General features: G+C 37.5%; 1 protein-coding gene across 3 annotated transcripts in view; it reads left to right on the plus strand.

Annotated features, from left to right (window-relative positions):
- METTL25 (methyltransferase like 25) overlaps positions 1-27,590 on the plus strand; it is a 125,452-nt gene that overhangs the window by 84,876 nt on the left and 12,986 nt on the right. For all 3 annotated transcript variants that reach the window (XM_055396598.2, XM_055396599.2, XM_055396595.2), the window contains exons 9-11: positions 12,899-12,992; positions 25,574-25,648; positions 26,217-26,288. In XM_055396598.2, the coding sequence (XP_055252573.2) occupies positions 12,899-12,992; positions 25,574-25,648; positions 26,217-26,288 (241 nt within the window). The remainder of the gene's footprint in view (positions 1-12,898; positions 12,993-25,573; positions 25,649-26,216; positions 26,289-27,590) is intronic.

Below are 27,590 nucleotides of genomic sequence, written 5' to 3' on the forward strand. Positions count from 1 at the left end.
ATTGCTCAGGGGTTCATTTTATTGACATACACACTGTGTTTTTTCAATCCTTGTTTTTATGCAGTAGCAATAAAATTATAATCTCGTTTCAGGCCACACCTCAGGGTTAGTTGAGCTAGATATTATACCCCTAGTATCTATTGCAATCACCTCATTATAGTAATAAGGAAAATTAAGATAAAGTGGTTAAAAGCTTGTCTTAAGTCCTACAGCTTAAAAGAACCAGGACTAGGGACCAAATTTGTAGTCTACAAATGTTTTCACTATCCCATGCTTCTCTTTGGAATATGTTTAATACAAGCTGAGTTACAGGTCTCCTTGTAAATTCTTTGGGATATTTTTAATATGAGTTGAGTTATAGGTCTCCTTGTATTAGCAATGTAACAAGGTTACCTTGATTGGAATCTCTAGCCAGCAAGAGTACTGAAGATAGAAATAAGATCACTTAATAATTTCTTTTGCATTTTGTTTACTTTTCCTTGCTAACTAAAATATATTGTCTTCAAGTGATATCCCACTTCAGAATACTTGAAACATTGTTCTGAAAGTTCTTTAAGTATAATTGTTTATATTAGAAGTAAACTTTTCTCATGAACTTAAATTAACAGGGTATCTTTGTTGATTGTAATTGTGACTTAGCAATTAACATTTATGTTAAAACTCAATAATTTGTATAATTTTTAAGATGTTATAATTAGTCCTTATCTGGAAACTCTCTAAGGGAATAAAATGCCAAAGAAAGCATTTCATGGCATTAAAAATCCTTCAGAACACTTCAAAAGAGGACAAAGAAATAGATGTGTATACTTTGCAATTCTCTTTCATACTGAGTACTGTAAACTGCTGTATACAAAATACATCATTTCTGATGCCTGTAATTATGAATTAGTTTAATTTTCATTATGATTTTACAGTAATCAGATAAATATTTGAAAAGCCAGATCATCAACACTGGCTCACAAAATTAATTATTTAGTCCCTAATGTGTGGTCAAATTAGCAAGTCAGTATCTTTTAAATTGAAGAGTAGTTTGAAGATTTTTGGTACTTCCTTAAGGGATTTCCATTTTCAGAAAAATTTTATAAGTCTTAAAAATACTTAAAGGTTCCTTGTCTTTCAGTGTATATTAGCATATAAAAGGCACAAGATAAATAATTTCATAAGTATTTTGTGATGATAGAGAAACTGAATTTTTATACTTTCTGCTTATTTTTATTTAGTATATCTCTACTTTACCTTTTCTTAAAATTTCCTACGCTGATTTTGCTTTTTTGGAAAATGCTACAAGTAAGCCATGTTCTTCATTTTGTGGACAGCATGTGGATGGTGTTGGATTCACTTGAGTAGAATTTTAATTAGATCTACTGCATTCACTTTTATTAAAAGAAAGAATGTGCATTCCTTTTTAGCATGCTAACCATGCCTTATTCTAACAGAGGGCCCCCTTTCAGTCTGTTCTTCAAATCCCATCATTTATCTTTCAGAAACAGTCATGTCACTTTTCTTATTTCAATATGTTTGATAATTCCTCTTCTTCATACGCAAAAACTAAAATATCCTTATTATGGCATTCAGGGCAGTTTCTTCGGTGTCACTGATGTCCTTTCCAGCCTCAGTCACCCCTTTCTTCCTTCTCTGCACCCCAAGCAGCTGCTCATGCACATCATTTGTACACCAGATTATTCATTTCCCGTGCAATTAATTTTGCACCTCATGTGTGTTCTTGGAGCTCCTCTGCCTACTTGAAATCTTCACCTCTCCATTCCTGTCATCCTTTCCTCCCCTGACCTCTGGCAGGAAAATCCTAGGGTTTCCTGAAAACCCAGTTTAGAAAGCATCTCTAGTATCTTTCTCTTCTTCTCACTCTCTTCCCCCATAGTACTTAATCTGTTTGATTCATTGCTCTTATCCAATCTAAATGTACAATTAGTTATTGTGTCTGCTCCTCTGCCACCTAGTGAGCCCTGGTGGCCAGTTTTTAGCTTTACTTAATGAAGTCGTATATCATCATGGTTAAGAACACTGATTCTGAAAATCCTCTTTGGACCCATTTTCCCCTCCAACTACTATCTCATATCTCTTCTTTCCTTTACTGGGAAAATCCTTGAAAGGGCTACCAATTTCTTTCCCATTTTTGCTTGAATACCAATCAGACTTTACTTCCATCACTCCATCAAACTCCCCTTTTTAGGATCACTCGTGACCCCACAGTAGTCATGTACAGATGTTAGAATCAGACCGTAAAGATGGCTGAGTGCCAAAGAACTGACGCTTTCCAACTGTGGTGCTGGAGAAGACTCGCGAGAGTCCTTTGGACTGCAAGGAGATCAAACCAGTCAATCCTAAAGGCAATCAACCCTTATTACTCTGATGCTGTAGCTGAAACTCTAATATTTTGGCCACCTGATGCAAAGAGCTGACTCATTGGAAAAGAATCACATGCTGGGAAAAGTTGAAGGCAGGAGGAGAATGGGTTGACAGAAAATGAGATGGGTGGATAGCATCATTGACTCAGTGGACATGATTTTGGGCAGGCTCCGGGAGACAGAGAAGGACAGGAAAGCCTGGCATGCTGCAGTTCATGGGACAGCAGAGTCGGACATGACTTGGCGACCGAACAACAACAGTGACCCCATATGGCTAAATCCGGTGGTCAGTTCTTCATCTTCCCTCGCCTGCCATCAGTATTTCTCACAGTTTACTACTTTTTATGGAAACACTATTTCTCTTAGGCTAGAGAAAGTCGCTCTTAAGATAGTCGCTTTTTTCGTTTCATTCTTTTTTTCCCCCAGTTTATTTTGCTGACTCCTCTTCCTCTTTGAAACCTTTCATTGTTAAAGTGCTTTTTTCTATCCCCACTAACCAGGTGATCTCATAACATCGCCTGGCTTTCAATACCGTCCTATGCTGATGAATCTCAAATCGTTAGTCTAATCGTTGTTGTTCCTTCAAGTTGTGTCTGATTCTGCGACCCTGTGGACTGTAGCTCACCATAGTCCAGTTCTTCTAGTTGTTCTGGTCAGGAATTCTGCTGCCTCGATCTAGTCCAGCAATTTCGTAGTCTCTCTCATTAAATATATCTAAAATTCTACCACTTCTTACCATCCTCAGGGCCACCACCCCGGTCTAAGCCACCATCATCTCTCATTTGGATGATTATAATAACCTCCTATTTGCTCTTCCTGCTTCTGTTTTTGCCCTGTTGAGTCTATTCTCTACACAATTAATACTGTTAATTGTGATCCTGTTAATAGTTTTGAGTGAGATCTTCCTCACAGTCTTCCCATGGATTCTTATTCACGTGGAAGTAAAGCTGATTATTTTCACTATGACCTACAAAGCCTTACATGGTGGAGCTATCTTTATCTCTCTGATCTCATTTCTACTAATTTCCCATTTATTTCTGCCTGTACTGCCTTCCTTGCTATTACTTAGAAATGACAGGAACCCTCTCTACTTTAAGGCCTTCCCCTGTAATGCATTCTCTGATGCATATCATCGCCAGATAGCCATGTGGCTAGCTGACTCTCCTTCAGTTCTTCACTCAAAGTCATCTGCTCTGTGACACCCACCACCACTCCTCTCTAACATTTTACATCCACTTTCTCTCTATGTCGTCAGCTGCTCATGAGCTCTTCTGCTGCACGCAATATACTGCATGTTTTACTTACCTGTCTCTGATCATTTCCCAATTCAAATGATTTTTGTTTGGCTGGTTCCATTCACAAGTCATGGAACCTTGTAGTCTGGCTCCAGAGTATTTTAACAATGCCCTTGAAGAAAGATAAATCAGATCCTGATTACTCTATAACAGTATTCTTCAGATTATTGTCCTGAAGAGCAATGATTCTATAAAAGTACTTTGAGAGAAAAGAATTTCTTGACCAAGTAAATGCTTCATGTACTATCGTCCTGTTTTAAGATTCGAATGCACATGTTTATTTTAAAGACTCTAAGCAGTTTGGTGAGACACAGCAGGGTGTGATGGTTAACAGCTCTACCCGGTCCTCACTGGGTCATAACACTGTGATCTTGGGCTCATGACCTGTCTTTCTGCTTCAGTTTTCCCATCTGTAAACTGGGATGAAAAATGGTACCTACCTGAAAAAGATGTTGTGAAAAGTAAGTTAGTATATATAAAGTGCTTAAAATAGTGCCTGGAACATAGTGAGTAATTGCTATTATTATTAAAATTAATCTATTGAACTTTGTTGAAATGTGTTTATTTGTTCATATGATAGTTTTTCTCTCAAAACTATATACACATGTATTAAAATTTGTAACACTAAATGTTTTATGGGGCATACTCTAAGAAGCACAGAAAAATCTTGAAAATAATTATTATAACTCATCCTAGGATCTCATTTGTGATTAATATGATTATTTGATTATTTGTCTTTCAGTTCCAAAGGAAATGACAATACCAAAATAATATTGTTTTGATTATTTTGTTTAATATCACATATATTGTTGATAGTCAACTATAGAATACTTTGGAGTATTTTCTGTTGTATACAGTAAGTCTGTGTGTTGTGCTAGTCCCTCAGTCGTGTCTGACTCTTTGCGACCCCATGACTGTAGCCTACCAGGCACCTTTGTCCGTGGGATTCTTCAGGCAAGAATACTGGAGTGGGTTAGTCTGCTGCTGCTGCTGCTGCTAAGTCGCTTCAGTCGTGTCCGACTCTGTGCGACCCCATAGATGGCAGCCCACTAGGCTCACCCATCCCTGGGATTCTCCAGGCAAGAACACTGGAGTGGGTTAGTCTAGTCCCATTGAAATCCAAAATAGGAACATAGTGCAACTAACATCCTTTCCTTTTGGTGACTAGTCCTTGTTCTCCTGTTATTTTATGTCATGTCAACCTGATGACAAAATTTCCTATACCTGTCAAAGCTCTAAATGTTAAAAAATTATTTAGGATCAAGTTATTGTTACATGAATACATGTAAACAACATAAATTTAAAGTTTTTATTTTTAATTATTAAATATGAACAGTTAAACTTTATTGGAATGCTTCTCCTATTGAGACAGATGGGTATGGCCTTTATAATGCCTTTAGTGAAGAAACTATTTGTCAACAATTCTCCAGAGGATCTTGCACCTCACAGCAATGCAACATGGTAATATGGGTGAGAGGTATGCCTTTTCTTTGCCAAGTTAGAGCAGAAGGGCCATCTGTGAAAGGAGATGTAGAAAACAGGCATTTTCCCAGACAGATGAGTTTAAGGAAAGTGGGTATAAGGAAGTAGAGGATTTGGAAACTTATTTTTTTTAAATCAGCCCCAACAGTGTACCCCTTTCAAAGTCTTTGCAGATTCCTCATAGCTAGTGAAGACCACTGTTTTAAATCGCTGCATTTAACCTTACTGCATTCCATGGCAAGTGGTCAAGCCACTTATATAAGCAATAAAAAAACCAAAACTTTTATTAATAACAAGTCAAGGTACTTATTTAAAACATAAAATACCAACACAGTTATATTACCAAATTATAATTTTATAAAGTAATATAAGTACTACCTTACCTAATATTTCTGTAACACTTTACAGTTTACTGTTATTGTGCATTATCTCATTTACGTCTTTCTGTTGAGCTATTAAGTAGATGTTACCTCCTTTTCATCTCAGTTTCCTCAGTGAGAAAGTTGAAGTTCTGAGAGCTGATTTGTTTACTGCTGCTGGAATTTAGATCTGTTGACTCCTTGTCCCAGTGTTTTTTTCCTAGTACAATGCAGTTTTAGAGAGTATTCTTGATTAAAATTAGAGCATTCTTGAAGTCTGTATGAGAAAGAGTGCTATTGCCAGGGAGGCCAAAATTTGGATCATGGCCTCAATTTGTCTCTTACTCTGCTGTCATTGTCCTGTTGATCAGACAGTCTGTTTTGTGTTAAATACTACCCTCTATGATCTGAGGCTCTGTCTGAGGCCTTGAAGATAACCTGACAAGTAATCTGTGGACCCTGCTATCAGGGAGCTCATTCATAGTAGAGTAACAGAGACAGATATATTAAACAGGTAACTATGTGCTTCCCTGCATTATCAAAAGGATTCTAGTGTTACTCTTTCTCAGGAGGATGGTAAGCAGAGTATTGCAAACTAGTCTAGCAGTCTTATCACAGCAACTGCCACCTATTATTTGACATGGTTCCCATGCTTTCTGGACCAAGTAACCAAGGGCGTGTGGTCTAATAAGAAAATTTATATAGAAAAGCTATTCTATACAGTGGAAACATAGGAGTCATGTACAGTAAAATCTACCTATGAAAATTCTTGCATTTCCTACAAAGTACTGTAGGAAAGTACGTAGATTCAGTGTTATAACCCAATATTGTAATTAAATGTGTAAAATGTTTAAGTGCATATTGTTTGCCTGTATACAGTATAAAATACATACATAAAATGTTTCACAGTATTTTTCATGACATGCCAAGCGTACATACTTGAATTCACATACATTAAATGCTTCTGGGACTCAACTCATCATTTGATCATGTGACAACCACCCTTGGTAGGTAGTTTTAGGATATAGGATCAGAGAGAGGTTTTGTGTGGGGTGGGAGATTTTGGTGTGCTTGCTTGCTTTTTTCAGACAGAAAAACTTGAACGTTTTCCTGTGATAAGAGTCAAGACTCAGTAAAGAGAAGTTAAAGATACTTAATACATCATAGGAGACAGAATGAGATGGCCTCCAGATCCTTGATCTTGGCATTTTCATACAGAAAACAATTATGTTAATGAGATTAATTATATATAATTATATATGTGGGCTTCCCTGGTGGCTCTATTGCTAAAGAATCCACTTGCAATGCAGCAGACCCAGGTTTAATCCCTGGGTGGGGAAAGTCCCCTGGAGAAGGGCATGGCAATCCACTCCTGTATTCTTGCCTAGAGAGAATCCCATGGACAGAGGAGCCTGGTGGGCTACAGTACATGGGGTCACAAAGAGCTGGACACAATTTACTGACTAAACCACCACATATTAATTATATTAAGTAATTAACAGAGAGGATTTATTTTCACACGTGTCAGCCACTCCAGTACTCTTGCTTAGAAAATCCCATGGATGGAGGAGCCTGGTAGGCTGCAGTCCATGGGGTCGCTAAGGGTTGGATACGACTGAGCGACTTCACTTTCACTTTTCACTTTCACACATTGGAGAAGGAAATGGCAACCCACTCCAGTGTTCTTGCCTGGAGAATCCCAGGGACGGGGGAGCCTGGTGGGCTTCCATCTATGGGGTCACACAGAGTCGGACACGACTGAAGTGACTTAGCAGCAGCAGCAGCAGCAAAATTTAAGACTACAGTGATTCTGTGATGTCATAATATGTAATTATAAAAGGCAGACTCCAAACTTTGGTGTTAAATAATGAGAAAAATACAGTTGGCACTTACTGAAAATTAAAATTAAAAGTGGGATTGCCCCATATTCCATTTACTAACAATCCTATTCTGCCCTTTTACTTTCTGAATAGTATTGATATTTTTCTTGCACCTGCCCTTTTTTACTCTTGTTTCTTAATTATTAGAATTGCAATATTTATCTTTAAAACTACAGACTCTTCTAAAGGCTGATGAGGGAAGTAGTCTTTTTCTTGTAGCTGCAAAGGAGCAGGTTGCACTCTTCATTATAAACTCTCTTTGCAGTTGTTATTTTTAAGAATATTGTTTTGTAAGGTACCCAGACTTTAGATATTAGCCCATGTCTGGCAGAAGTAACTTTTTACCTCCAAAAATTCTAAAAGCCTGATTCATTCTACTTAATCTTATGTTGCTTTGGTAATAATATTTAAATTGACTTTCTCTTCTCTATAATATATTCTTATTTCTTAAACCAAAATGGAATTATTGGTACTTTCCTCTCTTCCTATACCCATGAAAGTAATAAACCATTTTTCAGAACTTTTTTAACAACAGCACTCCATTTTCAAGTACAATCTTATATAGAACCAAATAAATTTAATAAGTTTTAGAAAAGAACTTTTTTCTTACACAGTTATCCTTTCATATTTCATGGAAAATTGTAAATCTTAGAGTACCTCTTTGAAGTCCTTAAGGAAAACAGTTTTTTAAAATTGTTTAACCTGTTTCTAAATTTTAAGTGTTGGCCTAATTTTAATGTTACTATATATTCATCACTTCTATCAACATTGCTCTTCACAATACTGTTGGAAATTGAGACCTTTTGAAACTCAATTCTTCCTCTAAGAAATTTCCGCTTGTCAATTGCACTAGCTGAGGCACTCCCTACACTGTGCTGTATTCTGCTCACCATCTTGCGCTTATCACGTTGAATTCTAACATTTCTTCACCTGTCTTCCCTCATAAATTGTGGATGATTCTACCCCTAGAATGCAGCACAGTAACAGGAAAATGACCACCATTCATTGAGTGTTTGTCGGATACTGAGCCAAGCACGATATATAGACTCTGTTACTGAATCTTCAACCTTCTACTGCTGAATAAGCAGGGAAAAGAGAGGCTTTTAAGTGGTAAATGAGTGGAGAGCAAGGATTCAAACTCATTTCAGTCTCGAGTTCACATGGAATCTATCTACTTCTGTTTGCCGATAATACAGAGGTAGACATTATTCATCTGGAATTTAACAGTATCAAATGTAAATCTTATTGTAGTGCTGTGTGTGGGTGCATGCTAAGTTGCTTCAGTCATGTCTGACCTTTGTGACACTATGGACCGTAGCCTGCCAGGCTCCTCTGTCCATGGGCTTCTCCAGGCAAGAATACTGGAGTGGGTTGCTGTGCCCTCCTCCAGGAGCTCTTCCTGACCCAGGGATTGAGCTGGTGTCTCCTGTGGCTCCTACATTGCCCGCAGATTGCTTACTGCCCCTTGAAGTGCTATGCCAGAGTTAATAAGGAGATCCAACCAGTCCATTCTAAAGGAGATCAGTCCTGGGTGTTCATTGGAAGGACTGATGCTAAAGCTGAAACTCCAATACTTTGGCCATCTCATGCGACGAGTTGACTCACTGGAAAAGACTCTGATGCTGGGAGGGATTGGGGGCGGGAGGAGAAGGGGACGACAGAGAATGAGATGGCTGGATGGCATCACTGACTCTGTGGACATGAGTTTGAGTGAACTCCGGGAGTTGGTGATGGACAGGGAGGCCTGGCGTGCTGTGATTCATGGGGTCGCAAAGAGTCGGACACGGCTGAGTGACTGAACTGAACAGTTCTAATATTCTCTTTCCTTGGGATATGTTCACCCCTCTTTGGAGTCCACTGACTCTAAAAGAGTAATCATGTGAAGGAAAAGTTCTCTGTCAGGAGCCTGACTTCACCTGGAGGGCCAGAGATTTTCCTAAGAAAGCAACATTTAAGATAGAATCTGAAAAGGATGAATTTGGGATTCCCTAGGCAAAAATAAAATCAGAGAAGGCAATGGCAACCCAATCCAGTACTCTTGCCTGGAAAATCCCATAGACGGAGGAGCCTGGTGGGCTGCCATCTAGGGGGTCGCACAGGGTTGGACACGACTGAAGCGACTTAGCAGCAGCAGCAGCAGGCAAAAAAATAAAGGGCGTAGTGTAACACAAATAGTGTTTATAGCCAGAAGCATGGTGTGTTCGAGAAACTGGAAAGGCTCTAATTGTACATGGAGATCCAGTGTCCTAAGAGTGGTAGAAAGGTTGTCAGCAAGGAACAGGTGGTACAAGGCTTGTTATATACTGTGGTTCAGCTGGTAAAGAAACTGCCTGAAATGCGGGAGACCTGGGTTCGATCCCTGGATTGGGAAAAATTCCCTGGAGAAGGGAAAGGTTATCTACTCCAGTATTCTGGCCTGGAGAATTCCATGGATTTTATAGCCCATGGGTTGCAAAGAGTCGGAAACAACTGAGTGACTTTTGCTTTCACTATAAGCATTTAGACCTTAATTCTAATGGTCATGGGAAACTCTGGAAGAATGCTTTTGAACTGTGGTGCTGGAGAAGACTCTTGAGAGTCCCTTGGACTGCAAGGAGATCCAACCAGTCCATTCTAAAGGAGATCAATCCTGGGTGTTCATTGGAAGGACTGATGCTAAAGCTGAAACTACAATACTTTGACCACCTCATGTGACAAGTTGACTCACTGGAAAAGACTCTGATTCTGAGAAGGATTGGGGGCAGGAGGAGAAGGGGACGACAGAGAATGAGATGGCTGGATGGCATCACCGACTTCATGGACATGAGTTTGAGTGAACTCCGGGAGTTGGTGATGGACAGGGAGGCCTGGCGTGCTGTGATTCATGGGGTTGTGAAGAGTCGGACACGACTGAGCGACTGAACTGAACTGACTGAACATGATCAAATAATCACCTTCCTAGTTCTATTTGGTTGATACTTTTCTCCCTTACTGTGGTGGTGGTGGGACTTCGTTGTTAAGTCATGACTGACTCTTGCGACCCCATGGACTGTAGCCCACCACGATATAGAAATCCATGGGATTTCCCAGGCATGAATACTGGAGTGAGTTGCCATTGCCTTCTCCAGGAGATTTTCCCAATCCAGGAATTGAACCCGGGTCTCCTGCATTGTAGGCAGATTCTATACCAACTGAGCCACCAGGGAAGCCCCCTCCCTTACTGGTTACTGCCAAAAACAGGTCTGAAATAGTACAGATCAACAAGGGATTAAGGGGAAAGTCTTATGCAGCAAATTATTGCTTAATACACTAAAAGTAACCTCATAATCATGTTGTGAGATTCTGTAACAGTAAAAGGGTAGTGTATTCCGAAAGAAGAAAGTAAGGTGAGGGCAAATTAAAATTTTAAATGTTTCTCTTATTTTGAAAGCAATCTGAAATATAAAACCCAAGAAACAAATCAATACCTACACTTGATGAAAGTGAAGTCTCTCAGTCGTGTCTGACTCTATGCGACCCCGTGGACTATAGCCCACCAGGCTCCTCCATCCATGGGATTTTCCAGGCAAGAGTACTGGAGTGGGGTACCATTTCCTTCTCCAGGGGATCTTCCCGACCAAGGGATCGAACCCGGGTCTCCCGCATTGCAGGCAAACGCGTTACCCTCTGAGCCACCAGGGAAACTCTTGATGAGGACAAATTAAAATTTTAAGTATTTCTCTTATTTTGAAAGCAATCTGGAATATAAAACCCAGGGAACAAATTGGTACCTACACCTACATTATAACACATTCTCTCTTCAGCTTACCATGGTTAGCACTTAACCTGTGAGCATCTTACCCTTGCTCTTTATCATTTGAAATCAAAGAAGCTCCCAAATAACGCTTCCAATTATGACAAAAACAACTTTCATGACAGCACAAAAACAGCTCACATCATGGCACAGTTCTGAGGATCTTACATGTATTCCCTAATACAGTGACTTTATGAAATAGGTACTATTAATATCACATTTTTATAAACATGGAGGTGATAGAGTCAGACTAAGCCACACTCTTACGTACTATGCTCTGCTTTCTCTTTTAAGCTTCTCCATTAGGCAGTAATGGATCCTATAAGATAAGAACCAAAATCACTATCTCATGGAAAGAATCATTTGCCCTTTTGAATTAAAAATAACCAGAGTTTAAAAACCTTTTTAAGATGAGAAGCAGGGAGTTAATATTGACTTATTTTTCTGGCTACACAGTTAATCAATTCAATACACTATGATACATACTCATATCTATTACATGATGTCTGTTATATGTTAATATGTATAAGATCTGAGTATTACACAAAAAGTAACAAAAAATATAATTTCTTCTTCCTGGAACCTATATCTATTCAAACAACTAGTATTTCAAAGCAATTTTTGAGCAGGGAAGTGGTAAATGAAAATACTCTTCTAAGAAAATAGCATAACAATGTAGACAAGAATGAAGGGACCAACATCAGCTTTATTTAGGAAGTAGCTGTAATAACTAGAGCCCAAGGTAATAATAAGTATAATTGAAGTGGCCATCTAGAAATGGAGCTGAAGTTATAATTTGAGATATATTTCTCTGAAAGAATTGATGGAGCTTCATGTCTAACTAGAACATAGTGATTAATATTTATACTGCCAAGAGTCAGTGACTCAGAAGTAAAGAGTCTGCCTGCAATGCAGGAGAGAAGGGTTCAATCCCTGGGTCGGGAAGATACCCTGGAGGAGGAAAAGGCAACCTACTCCAGTATTCTTGCCTTGAAAATCCCATGGACAGAGGAGTCTGGCAGACTATAATCCATACGGTCACAAGGAGTTGGATGCGACTTAGCACACACATATGAGTAAACGAGCTTTTAGTCATTGTTTTTGATACTTATAGGTGGTGACTTTTGTCTTCTCTTGATTTTTACGTTATGCCTGAATTGTAACCAAAATTGTGAGATACGATAGTCCAGCATTGCATTATTTAAATTTCCAACCATCTTGTATTCTGTTTTTAAACTATAATGAAAACCTGCAGGACACAAATGAAATTAAGTCAGACCCAACTCAGCAGTATATGGTGCTTGCTCAATGGCTGGCATTTAAGAAGTTCTCTTTGCATGGCTGTTGGATATCACCGCTATTAGCAGGTGTTGCCATGAAATATGCACTGTGATGTTGAGCCAGTAAAGTAAAAATGTGCTTTGTAGCACAGTGGAACCTTTGGAAAGACCTGTAGTACCCTTTAAAGATGAGGCTTTTAAAAATATCTGTACTAGGTTTACAACTTTTTTCTCATAATATTATCTTCTACTGTTGTATGTTGGAGGAATTCTCAAAAGCAGATCCTGAATGTATTTTTATAATATGTAAATTAAGTGTTCACAAAAATATTGCTACATTTTTATCACATGTGGAGCTTGTGCCATATGTACAGAAGGTATTTAAAAACATTTCATGATTGAATTTAAAATCGTCTATAATTTAAATCAGAAAAACTAAAGAGTTATTCGATTTTGTTTTGCAGTGACCGGCATGTTGGTAAAATTTATTCCAAATCCTCTTCCTTTCCGGATTATGTCAGAAAGTCTCTAAAGAAGCTTGGGTTAGATGAGTCCAAGGTCAGTATATTATTTCCCACCGTTTTATAAGAAACACAAGCACTTCTATGGGGTTATGGATTGAGATAATACAAAATTATTTGCCTTCTACTTTTCTCTTATTTGTGGAAAACATCTAAATTATATTGAAACCAAACTTCAGTTATCTTAATTCCAGTTCACCTTTCCTGTCAATGTGGATAGTTTGCTGTTGTACATCTCTAGAGTAATTCCCCTTTTAGGTTTATTCAGGTAAAATCTTCCAGTTCTCAAATCAAAATAGACTTAAAAAGCAAGATAACAGAACAAATGAGAATTGTAAGTAAAGCAGAAGATGATGATTTTAATTTTAAACTGCATGCCTTTAAAGGCTGTGCTGTGCTTAGTCGCTCAGTCATGTCCAACTCTTTGTGACCCCATGGGCTATAGCTGGCCAGGCTTCTCTGTCCAAAGGATTCTCCAGGCAACAGTACTGGAGTGGGTTGCTTTGTCCTCCTCCAGGGATCTTCCCAATCCAGAGATAATACCCATTTAAAGGCTCTGTGACTCATTAAAATTAAAAATCTTAAATTCAAAGAGTCTTTGAATGAGAGAATCCTGGAAAGTTGTTACAACATAGGAGGCCCAAGGGAATAATTAAGAACATATTGTTGAAGACAAAAAAGTAAGCTGATGGACTGGTGGTAATAAATACTCTAACACTGAGAAAAAAGTAACATGATTCAGAAGAGTTATTAAATAAAATATTAAGTTGAACCTGGATCGCTTTGGTATTTTGAATTGATTGTAAATTGAAATCAAGAATGAAATAGGTGGTTAAAGAATGAAATGGGTTTCTTAAAGGAAAAAAGTTATACAGATATGGTTAAGTCATATCAAAGCTAAAGGATATTATTTTTTGTACCAAATATACATTTACTTTGCAGTTGTTTATTACTTAAAATGATTAGACTGGTACAGTCACTTTTGTCCTCTATAAAATAGCTATTAAAAAGCATTTCAAACTTATAGGATTCAAGAAAAGTTAATTAATATACATAAAACACTGAATACAATGTTTGTACATAGCAAGTACTTAACTAAATAATACTAGTTTTTATTCTACTTTTTGTATATGTACTGCTTATAATAATGCAATTGATGTGACTTCTATGAATATTTTTATTGTCACCAAAATGAAGAGCCTTCTAGTTTTGCATAAATAAGAATAAACACTGTTATACTAGTTATTTTATTTCTGTTTTTTTAAATGTATTTTTAACCAGACTGGTCTTTCTTCCGTTAGTCTTAATTAGTGCATATATTTATTTCATACTTCAATTCCACTTCTTACAGTAATATTAAAAATATAAACTTAAGCATAATTTTTACAAATATTATTTTACTTAAAAATTCTTTATCCTTTGCCAGAAATCCAGATAGAATGTCACTTATTTTTTTTGATGGCTTTCTCTTCCCAGGTTTGTCTTTAATGATAACCATAGTAAATGTCTCTTAGTATGCTTATTATATTACTGATTAAAATATTATTAATAGATAATATTTACTAAGCTTCCCTGTGGTTCAAAAGTAAAGAATCTGCCTGCAGTGCAGGAGACCTGGGTTTGATCCCCAGATCAGAAAGATCGCCTGGAGAAGGCAATGGCAACCCACTCCTGTATTCTTGCCTGGAGAATTCCATGGATAGAGGAGCCTAGCAGGCTTGTGTCCATAGAGTCACAAAGAGTCAGACACGACTGAGCAACTTGTTACTGAGGACTTACTATGTGTTAGTTATTATGCCATAAACATCAACATTATCTCACTTACTCTTCACTAAAACTCTTATGTCAGACACTTATTGTGACCAATGTAGTGATCTAAAAAGAGAGCCTCAAAGAAAGGCAAGTCATTTTCCCCTGGTCGAAGGGGCAGAGCTGGAACTTGCACACAGATTCAGGTTCCAACAGAACCTCCACTGTCAGCCACCACTGTGCTAAGAAGTGCAATTAAAAACAAAAGGAAAAAGGCTAATGTAGTTAAGTATCACCATAAAAAGATCAGTCTTAAATGACTGTCTTTCTTAGTTATTAAAAGGTAATAACAGGACTTGCTGATTTTTCTCTTAAAACTGTTCAAGCTCATTTACAGACAAATGTGTTGAATAAAATAAGCGAGGAAAAGAAAAGGGATAAGAAGCCCAAGCTGGAAGGGGAAGAACGTGTAGAATATAATAAGGTGTTTAAAAGGTAGTGGGGTGAGAGGAAGCAAATAGATGAGTATGTGTTTTGAGGATTTTTGTTTTAATTGTGATGGGAGAGAAATTAAGAGAATTGTGTCTATCAGGCCAGAGTAGTTGGAAATAGGATAACTTATTAAAACTGAACTTACATTTGTGATCAAATACAAAATCCTATTGTTTTTCTCTCACATCATGAAGTGTCAGTGCTAAAATGAAAGTTTGACCACATGCATGATAAAATTATATGAATAGGTTTTTTAAATTTAATTTTCAAAATGTTTTATTAGAAAACTGAAATTTACAGTGTGTTTATATCACTCACTGAGTGCATGGCATTTAAAAACAACATCATTGTAGAAAGATAACAAAAATACAAAGTCTTAAAACCTACGGGATATGGAAAACATTATCCACTGAGGCCTTAAATGTAGTAGACTTTACATAAAAAGGAAAAACAATGAGTATACAAGTATGCTGCTGCTGCTAAGTCACTTCAGTCGTGTCCAACTCTGTGCGACCCCATAGATGGCAGCCCACCAGGCTTCCCCGTCCCTGGGATTCTCCAGGCAAGAACACTGGAGTGGGTTGCCATTTCCTTCTCCAATGAGTGAAAATGAAAAATGAAAGTGAAGTCGCTCAGTCATGTCTGACTTGTAGCGACCCCATGGACTTCAGCCTACCAGGCTCCTCCGTCCACGGGATTTTCTAGGCAAGAGTACAGCCAGTTTAAAAAGTTAGCAAAATAAACAGAATAATCATAAAGAAAAGAAAGCAACTAATGCATACCAGGTATTAATGCAATAAAAATAAAGATAAAATTGAGACGCTCAACAGAGTCAAAGCTGCCTTAAAAATCTTCTCTACAAAGGGAAACATCAGGTAACAATAATCAACAAGAAAAATCTTGCAGATAAACAATACTCAAAATGGGAATTACTCATAGAAGCATAAAGAATGTAAATAATAGAGACAACTTTATGCCTATACATTCAAAGATTAGTTGTCTCATATACAGGGTTGTCATTACCATCTTTCTAAATTCCATATATATGCGTTAGTATACCGTATTGGTGTTTTTCTTTCTGGCTTATTTCACTCTGTATAATAGGCTCCAGTTTCATCCACCTCATTAGAACTGATTCAAATGTATTCTTTTTAATTGCTGAGTAATACTCCATTGTGTATATGTACCACAGCTTTCTTATTCATTCGTCTGCTGATGGACATCTACGTTGTTTCCAGGTCCTGGCTATTATAAACAGTGCTGCGATGAACATTGGAGTACATGTGTCTCTTTCAATTCTGGTTTCCTCGGTGTATATGCCCAGCAGTGGGCATACTATTCATTCAAGATATGAATGGTTTTATTTAAAAAATGACATTAACTTTCACGTGAGATTCTAATTCTAAAAAGTATCAAAATCGCTTAAATTTAAAATGTTAGATATATCAAATTATTTAAAAGATCTTTAACCAAATTTTTAATCATTTATTAACAAATTTTGCATATAATTGAAAATGTGATGATTGCTGTTGATGTGTCTCTGATCTCTCAAAGCACATCTCTTCATAGTCAAAATGGCATAATTAGGTAAAATGCCTAGAAAATCTCCTAGCATGCTCTGACGCTTTCTTAGTCACAAGAAACCATGTAAACCTATGGAAAGACAAAGAATATTCCCAGGCAAAACATCATTCCAAAGGAGACTGGAACAGCATGTGCTGGATATATCAGTGGCCCATACACAGCAGAAAATATTAATCCGTGAGTCCTGTAGTCAGTTGTGACACACAGCATTGGACATTTTCTCTTAGAGCAGGATTTCTCAAACTCAGCACATTTGGGTAATTGTTTGTTGTGGAGAGCTAACTTGTGTGTTGTAGGATGTTTAACATCCTTGGACTCTACCCACTAGGTGTCAGCAATAGCACCCTAATGGTAGCAATCAAAAATAAATTTATTGAAAAATCTCCAGACATAGACACAAATGTCTTGGGGGGCAAAATCACACTTGGTTGAGATCTGCTGTCTTCAAGCATTTGTCATTTTAACGATTCCATTAATATTCTCATTGTAAACCCCCTATTATCTTAAAATGCCACTTTATACAAAAAAACATAGAGTGTGAAAGAGTGGGAAGGCAGTGATTCTGTTCTTATATTTTGAAGAGTTTTTATCAAAATAATCTCATCCTTGATCTTTAATTTTGTATAACTTTAACCGCTTAATGGTGATATTGTTTCAATCCTGCATAAGATATAGTTCTGTCTAAGAAGAATATTTCGATTTCACAGTAAAGCCAAGCCTACAATAAATGGTGTGGAGCTTGAGCTACTTTACATCAGTGAGAATACTGTTTATGATAGATGGACTTCTTAGAATGAAATTTTATAGTAAAATTCTTTGTTATTTAGTAAAGCACATTACTTCTTTGTAAATTATTTTTATAGAACTTTACAAAAGTCTAAAATAACAAAATCCTAGTGATTAACTTTACCTTGACCTTAAAAAAAGTTTGGTATTTTCTTTTTTTTTTTTTGCTTTATTATTATTATTATTTACATTATTGTATTGGTTTTGCCATACATTGACATGAATCTGCCCCGGGTGTACTGTCCCAAACTTTAGTGTCTCTCCACATTTTAGGAAACCTCCAAAACTGTCTGTAAGGTTTCATGTTATCTTCATGGTCGACAGCATTTGTTTTTTCTTTGTTTGTGTTACTTTTCTTTTTCCTTCCACGTACGTGTAGTGTACACACACACATCCATAAATTTTTAAAGCATCCGATTTTAAAAGCAACGAAACTACTGTTGTTTGCTAGAGAAAGAGTGAGCTGGATCATTTGTCCTAAAGAAAAGAAAATAAAAGGAACTTAATGTTCTAGAGCTTTTGTGTGTGGGGTTATGTACAAATAGAAAAGCGAAAGTCAAAGTCACTCAGTCGTGTCCAACTCTTTGCAGCCCCATGGACTGTAGCCTGCCACACTCTTCTGTCTGTGGAATTCTCCAGGCAAGAATACTGAAATGGGTTGCCATTTCCTTCTCCAGGGGATCGTCCCAACCCAGGGATCAAACTCAGGTCTCTCGCATTGCAGGCAGACTCTTTACTGTCTGAGCCACCAAGGAAGCCCATATACATATAATGAATATTGAAATAATGTTACTCCCAGATATTGAGAATGAAATAGACAATAAAAGTGGTGATTAAATGGGGTGGATGCATGCTGTTGAACGGACTAAGTTGAAAATCACTAAACATTTAAAACCTTAGTGAAAGTTGGCAGAGGATAATTCAGAAAATTATCCTTAAATATTTCTCTAGAACAAGCCGGCAAAAGCAAAACTTTTGAGACCATAATCATTTAGGTATTCATCAACAAATACTTACTTTGAAGAATCTCCAATGTGCCAAGAACCGTGGAAACTCTGGAGCTACAAAGATAATTAAGACATGACCCATGAGAAAAGAAAACAAGTAATTATAGCATGAACTTGTAGTAATAGATACATATATACAGTATGTATGCCTGGAGTGACTCAGTCTGCCTGTGAAGATTTTACAGAGGACATTGATGCCTTAGCTTGGTCTTGAAGGATGTGTAAGAATGCATTAAGTGAACAAGATGGGCAGGTAGTGAGCAAGGAACTCATTTCAGGTGTGTGTGGTGGGGAGCATAGCTTGTGCAAAACCACAGAGATGTAAGAAATGTGATTCTGGACTCAGCATCAGCACAGTTGAAGTATAAAGCAAGTGGAGGAGGCAGTGGTGGGAGATGAAGCCAAAGGACGAGGTAAGTTGTCCAAACAAACTTACCTTTGGACATTAGATCAGAGATGAATCAGTAGTAATTGTAACGACTAAGTGGTTTAAATACAAGTGAGAAGACAACCACAAATACAAGAGCTCATAAACTTTCCTATAGTGATATTCAGTGGTCCCTTGGTATCCTTGGGGAACTGGTTCCAGAACCCCCCCACAGATAACAAAGTACCAAGGGTGCTCAAGTCCCTTATATAAAATGGTGGGGTACAGGCAGCCCTCTGTATCTGTGGGTTCTACATCTGTGGATACTGAGGACTGACTGCTTATAAACGATCTACAGTAAATGAGGTCCTCTGACCCTAAAGAAACAGTGAATCCCTGATACAATTTAAACATATAGGTAGCCTGTCATCTTTGGTGATGACATGTGCATTACTCCCATAAATGTTTCCTGCTGCTTTTTGCAACCATTATAATAACACAGGGCTTCTCTGGTGGCTCAGACAGTAAAGAATCTGCCTACAATGCAGGAGGCCTGGGTTCTATCCCTGGATCTGGAAGATCCCCTGGAGAAGGGAATGACTATCCACTCTAGTATTCTTTCCTGGAGAATTCCGTGGACAGAGGAGCCTGGCAGGCTACAGTCTATGGGGTCAAAAAGAGTCAGACAAAACTGAGTGACTAAGCATGCACACATAATAACAGGGATGCCTCAGATTGTGGGTTCTGTTCCAAAGCACTGCAATAAAGTGAGTATTTCAATAAACCAAGTCATATGAAGCTTTTGGTTTCCAAGTGCATATAGAAGTTGTGTTTACACCGTACTGTAGTCTGTTATGTGTGCAATAGCATTGTGTTTAAAAAGCAATGTACATGCATTACTCAAAAATATTTTATTGCTGAAAACTACTAACCATCATCTGAGCCTTCAGCCAGTCATAATCTTTCTCCTGGTGGAGAGTCTTGCCTCAGAGTTGATGGCTGCTGACTGATGGCGGTGGTGGTTGCTGAAGGTTGGGGTGGCTGTGGCAGTTTCTTAAAATAAGACAGCAGTAAAGTTGGCTGACTCTTCCCTTCACGAATGATTTCTCTAAGCATGCAGTGCTTTTTGATAGCATTTTACCCACAGAACAGCTTTCAAAATTGGAGTCAAGTGTCTCAAACTATGCTTTATCAACTAAATTTGTGTAATATTATAAATCCTTTGTTGTCATTTCAACAGTCATCACAGCATCTTCGTTAGGAGTAAATCCCATCTCAAGAAAGTACTTCTTTGCTCATACGTAAGAAACAACTCATCTGTGAAAGCTTTATTATGAGGGTACAGCAGTTCAGTCACATTGTTAGGCTCCACTTCTAATTCTTATTCTCTTGCTATTTCTACCACATCTGCAGTTACTTCTTCCACTCAAGTTTGAGCACCTCAAAACCATCTATGAGAGTTGGAATCAGCTTCCTCTAGGCTCCTGTTAATGTTATTTTGACATTCTTCCATGAATCATGAATGTTCTTACATCTAGAATAGTGAATACTTTCCAGAATGTTTTCAATTTACTTTGCCCAGATCCATCATATGAATCACTATTTATGGCAGCTATACCCTTACAAAATGTATTTCTTAAATAATAAGACTTGAAAGTCGAAATTACTGCTTGATCTATGGGTTGCAGAATGGATATTATGTTAGCAGCCATGAAAATAGCATTTTAGTCTTGTTGTGCATCTCCATGAGAGCTCTTGAGTGACCAGGTACTTTGTCAGTGAGTAGTAATATTTTGAAAAGAATCTTTTTTTTCTGAGCAGTAGATCTCAACAATAGTCTTAAAATATTCAGTGAACCATGTTGTAAACAGATGTGCTAATATCCAGACTCTGTTGTTCCATTTACAGAGCACAAGCAGAGTAGATTTAGCAAAACTCTTGAGGACCCTAGGATTTTGGAAATGGTAAATGAGGTTGGCTTCAAAGTCCCCAGCTATATTAGCCCCTATCTAATGTGAGAGTTGGGCTGTGAAGAAAGCTGATCACTAAAGAATTGATGCTTTTGAACTGTGGTGCTGGAGAAGACTCTTGAGAGTCCCTTGGACTACAGGGAGATCCAACAAGTCCATTCTAAAGGAGATCAACCCTGGGTGTTCATTGGAAGGACTGATGCTGAAGCTGAAACTCCAATACTTCGGTCACCTCATGTGATGAGTTGACTCACTGGAAAAGAGTCTGATGCTGGGAGGGATTGGGGGTGGGAGGAGACAGGGACGACAGAATGAGATGGCTGGATGGCATCGCCGACTCAATGGACTTGAGTTTGAGTGAACTCCAGGAGTTGGTGATGGACAGGGAGGCCTGGTGTGCTGTGATTCATGGGGTAGCAAAGAGTTGGACACGATTGAGCGACTGAACTGAACTGAACTGAACAAGAGATTTCAGCCTGTGCTTTGAAGCTTTAAAGCCAGGCACTGAATTCTCCTCTTTAGCTACGAAATTGCTAGATGGCATCTTCTAGTAGAAGGATGATTCATTTACACTGAAAATCTGTTGTTTGGTGTAATTATCTTAGCTAGATCTTCTGGATAACTAACTTACTATAGCTTCTGCATCAGTACTTGTTGCTTCATCTTGCTCTTTTATGTTGTAGAGATGGCTTCTCTCCTTAAACCTCATGAATCTGCCTCTGCTAGCTTCAGAATTTTCTTCTGTAGCTTCCTCATCTCTCTCAACTGTCATAGAATTGAAGAAAGTTATGGCCTTGCTCTGGATTAGACTTTGGCTTAAGGGAATGTTGTGGTTGGTTTTATCTTCTATCCAGACCACTACAACTTTCTCAGTCAGCAATAAGACTTTCATTTCCATATCATTCATGTGTTCACTGGAGTAGCACTTTTAACTGAAGTCTTCCTTTGCATTCTCAATGTGGTACCACATCCTCCCACCTTGAGTTCTACCCAAGGGTGTATCAGCAGCCTCAGTCCTACCATCTACTGATGAAAAGAAGGTCAGTTACTAACTTGTCTTCTGATTGGGTAGTGTGTGGGGAGGATCTCTGAAAATTGTGTATCTCTTATCCATTCATCTGGTCCATTCCCCATGGAGCTTAAATATGGTCCACCTTTGCTTATCTGGGCCACCATATATAGATCTATAAAAAGATAATTTTAATAAATAATGTAGGAAAAGAGACAAATCAGCCAAGGCAAGGGGAGAAGGGGGCAACAGAGGATGAGATGGTTGGATGGCATCACCGACTCAATGGATATGAGTTTGAGCAAACCCTGGGAGATGGTGAAGGATAGGAAAGCCTGGCTTACTACAGGTCATGGGGTCACAAAGAGTCAGACATGACATAGCTACTGAATAACAACAATGTCAGCCAAGTACTCAAGATCCATATCAACAGTGATAGGTCATACTGATAGTAAATACCCTGGATATGACATGAGGAATATGATACTTTACATCTGTAGTCTTCCTCTCAAAATCTATAGCCCCAGTCTAGTTATGAGGAAAACTGTTCCCAGTGATGGAATATCATACAAAATGCTTGACTAGGGCTCCTGAGTAATGCCAAGGTCATCAAAAACTAGGCAAGTCTGTCAAAACCAACAGGGCTAATGGAGTCTAAAATGCAAAAAAAAAAAAAATTGTAGGAAAGGGAAAAAGCCTAAAGCCCTCGATGTGACCTCTCATTTGCTGTCTCTCAGCTAGTTTCTCTTTAGGACCAGGTATCTCCCTAAAACACTGAGCTAGGGTCCCGTTCGGAGAAGGCAATGGCAAGCCACTCCAGTACTCTTGCCTGGAAAATCCCATGGATGGAGGAGCCTGGTGGGCTGCGGTCCGTGGGGTGGCTAGGGGTCGGACACGACTGAGCGACTTCACTTTCACTTTTCACTTTCACACATTGGAGAAGGAAATGGCAACCCACTCCAGTGTTCTTGCCTGGAGAATCCCAGGGACGGGGGAGCCTGGTGGGCTGCCGTCTATGGGGTCGCACAGAGTCGGACACGACTGAAGTGACTTAGCAGCAGCAGCAGGGTCCCGTTACACAGCTTAGCTAATATTAGTCCCTTTTTCTGGAGTCTCGGAGATAGGCAGCAAGGAGCAATGGAATTCATGACCAAAGCTCCAAGCTGGTATTCAATGTGCACTTCAACTTATAAGTTTCCGTGGATGTTCTGGCCTACACCAAGCACCTCCTCAATTATATGCCTTCTTTATCTCTAGGATGTTTGTCCTATCTTGGCTCTTACTGAGTTTAACTACAGTAATCTCATCAGTCAAATGAGACCATGGATATAGGTATGTTACAGATTCATCCTAGAACTAAATAGTGTCTTCATAAAATTTCCATCGATTCTCTGATCTAATCTTATGAAACTGATACTTGAGCATTTTATTGGAAAAGTTGATTAAAGCATGAAACCATATCTTAAACACTGAATTTTTTTCACTTAGAAACATTAATATAATTGTATCCACCAAGCATTTGGTGTAAGAATAGGCCATTTATTTTGTTTTTTGCACACAGCTTTGCATATTGTTTCTCTAGTTGGATTTCTACCTTAACGTCTGTCCATCAAATATCTATAATGCATAGTTTATAGTATCCAGTTTTGGATTATTCAAAGTAAGGCAAAAGACAAGACGTCCATTTTTTTTAATAGGAAAATAAAGATGATAGTCTCATCTTTTCTCTTCAAAATCACACAAAAGCAACAAATGGAAAGAGAAACAGAAATACAAACTCCTTTTTGACAAAATAAAAAAGCCTATTAAATCTCAAACCATGTGTATTATGAAGTTCAGTGAAGGTAAAGAGGGATGCAGAGTGATGTCAGGAGAAATTGCCTAGGCTTGCAGCTCACCAGCACAACCAACAGTACAGTACTTTAAAGCAGCATATCCTGAGGGGCAAAATCGACCATTCCTAGTTTGAAACAAAACCAGTTTATGACCAGGGTGGTTCTTCTCAATTTGACATAAAGGAGACACAGAGACTATTGCAGAACCCAAGGAATCATGAAAAACCACGTTTGTAGGAAGCAGTATGCAGCGAGGCAGGACTGAAAAAGGTTGTGACTTCTGAGTTGTTCTGTGACTGCTAATCTCACAGGACAGGACAGAGGTAAAGACTAAAGGCTGTAATTCAAACACGTTCACAGGTTTTTGAGATGAGTTTTGCCGGCTTGAAGTTCAGGCCTAGACTTTATCTAATATACCCTACTGTAAAAATTTGATTCAGGAGGTACTCATTCAATTCAAAGACGAGCAAAAAAAGGGCTGGAGAGAAAAACCATAATCTTAGGTTCTGTACCAAAGGGGAGATACTAATATTTTCTGGAAGGCTACACTAGAAATTGGAGGAGACAAAGCCTTACTTTTCACTGTTACTTACCCTTTTGTATTTTTTTTAATTCAAAAGAAATTTCATGTAATAGAAAAAGAATGGGGTCTTTGAAAAAATATTTATACATTTGCAAGGAGATCTGAATACAAATCCTTTCAGATCTTAGACTCTTTTTATTCAGTCTGTCATTTGTCTTGACCACATATGCATGCATACATGCTAAGTCGCTTCAGTCATGCCTGACTCTTTGCAACCCTATGGACCATAACCCACCAGGCTCCTCCGCCCATGGTATTCTCCAAGCAAGAATACTGGAGCAGGTTGTGATGCCCTCCTCCAGGTGATCTTCCCAACCCAGGGATCGAACCTGCTTGTCCTATGACCCCTGCATTGGCAGGCAGGTTCTTTACCACTAGTGACACCTGAGAAACCCCTTGATCATATATAAATTGGCAGCAATTTCTTCTGGTGACTTTCCTTTATCAAGCCTTTCACAAAGGCATTCAACATATAACGAAACTTTTCCTTTTGTATCTATATTTTATTGATTTTTCTAATATTTATATAATGTCATTATAATATAACTGTAGTAAAAAAGTTTAAGAACAAATGCAGTGGACATAAAGCTCAACTGGTGAGAACAGAACATGTGTTAATAAATTATCGACAAAGTGGCCTACTAACCACAAGGATTCAGTGTACTATGGGTGTCATGTTTTAGAGAAAAGACAGAAAGCAGTGCTTGTTGATGGATTGGTTAAGTGTTGTTAGAAGAAATTATGTTCAGTATGAATATGTCTTTACTGTGTTCCTTTTGCCTTTTTGTTCTCTATATGTTTTTAGATATATTGTTTAAATTTTAGTTTTATTCGAAAACTATGTATTGAGCTCCTACCTACTGTGTAGCCCAAACGTAGAAACAAGTGAAAGTAAATATTTCATTCAGTTCAGTTCAGTTCAGTTCAGTCGCTCAGTCGTGTCCGACTCTCCGCGACCCCATGAATCATTACTACTTGTTAAAATCAAAGTTAATAGGATTTTATTGTTGATTTTACTTATGATATACTGAATAACCTATATTGATGCAGAAGATTTAAATGAAAGGATTTAGTTAAATTGACTTGCTTCATGAGTATCCTTAGAGCTCTTCAGACACCTAACATTGCTTTGAATTATTATGTTTGTTTTACTTTAGGGTACATCTAATTAGGAAAAAAAAGTATTTTTTAACTGTTACTAAATTTATTATTGTTGTTGTTGTTGTTATCTTGAAGCTGTCAGAAAAAGTTATAATGGACTACTATGAGAAGTATAAACCTAGAATGAATGAACTGGCGGCTTTTAATATGGTGAGTCTCTGAACTAAATGTATTAAATTGAATATGTTGCTAGACTTGAGTGAGATCCTATTAAATTTTTTTTATGGGGCCAACCAATCTATGTTGTTTTTCTCTTAATGTAGAAAAACCGTTTTGGATCGTTTCCTATTTTAGAACTATATTAGGTGTCAGTACTGTAATAAAGAGAACACGTGGCACATTTCTCTTAAAATGTATTAGAAATGCATGGAAAGAAGTTTTAGAGTTCTTTGAACACATATTGGTCTCAATGCAATTATTTCACAAGCATTCCTTTTAATGAATTTCATTCTTAGTACCCCTTTAAAAGCTTTCTATCACATATGTATGATTGCTTTTGGATTCCATCCCAAAGTCACTCAAATGATATTCTTTTCCTTTAACTATTAAAAGAAAAACTTTTGATCTCTGAAGTATTTATTTTCTGAAGATGTACAGTGGATATTGGAGTTTTGGTCTTATGCAAGTTTCTGTCGATGTATTTTCTTAAATGGAAGTGTTAAGTTAGTATTTTTGTTTGTTTTAAAGTACCACTGTGCTATCTTATTCTTTCTTTTAGTTGAAAGTTGTTCTAGGTCCTTGCATAGAGACCTTGATTCTTCTGGATCGACTTTGCTACCTGAAAGAGCAGGTAAATTATGTTCATTTTAAATGCATAACAAGTATCTTTATTAAATCCAGTAATATCGTCTGCTTATAACTACGATAACTTTCTTTCACATAACTAGTAAGATAATTTTTCTTGTTATATTTTCCAAGTTTAAATATTCTTTCCATCTCTTTTGAAAAAAAAGCATATGTACAACAGATGTTTCCCCAAAAAAGTGCTATAATAAAGTATACATTCTTTTTAACTGTATGGTAATTACTATACAGTAGACAATGCACACAAACCATCATATGTGACATACTGTATAGCTAGGATATCCGCATAAAGGATATCATTTATATGTTTCACTTTGTAAGAATCAGCTTTTAATTCATTTTTTAATTTGGGGACATATGTACTCCGCAGTACAGAAATTTCGTTCTAATCATGGCTTCTGTTTTCTCAGTCTTACTTGTTTTATCTATGTCGAATGACTGGAAAAGTGATCTTTTGGTTATCTTTGGAGAAAACGTGTTTTTCAGATTCTAGTCTAAGCTGTAATCAAAATTAGGTTTTTGAGCAGTTTAATCCCATTTGTAGATTCAGCCTTATGTTTTCACTATAAACTCTTTTAATATTTCTTTTATCATATGAAGAGCTTCACTTCTTTTCAGCAAGCTACTTGGAACAAGTGGGTTTTAATAAATGATATTTTTATGGAAAAAAGCAGTTTTTAAATATTTGGATAATTAGATACTTTGCTAAGCTACTAACTAACTCAAAATCACTGGAAACTTTTGCTTTTCACCTTGGTAGTTCACAGAATCAGGCTTATTTTACTAGCTACTCATCGTTTTCCTTTTCAAAACAATTTCCAGTGACCTAGATAAAATAGGTAGGCATAACAGTATGTACCGAGTTTAACTGGTAATACAGTTATGTGATAGAAATCCTGCAGTTGTTGGTTTGATATTTTAAATAATATCACTGTTATAAAAGTAATACATACTTAATGTTAGAAAATTTTAAGTGAAGAATGTCAAAAAGAAAGTTGACACCTTTCAACATTAGCTCTTAAATTATTATGTTTTATAGAGCTTTTAATATATGTATGTTGCATGTGTATGCATGAGCACATTATTTCTACTTTAATTAAAAGTGGAATCAAATTATAAATACAGCTTCTCATCTAATTTGTTTTGTTTTATTTAGATTTTTTCTCTCATTAAATGCACTGCAGTAGCTGAATGATGTTTCATCATATAATTTATTTGAGTGATACCCAGAGGCTGAATGATGTTTCATCATATAATTTATTTGAGTGATACCCACTTGTTTCTAGCC

Source organism: Moschus berezovskii, chromosome 6 (genome assembly GCF_049115385.1).
Source record: "Moschus berezovskii isolate FMDL1 chromosome 6, NW_MosBer_1.0, whole genome shotgun sequence".
Classification (NCBI taxonomy): Eukaryota; Metazoa; Chordata; class Mammalia; order Artiodactyla; family Moschidae; genus Moschus; species Moschus berezovskii.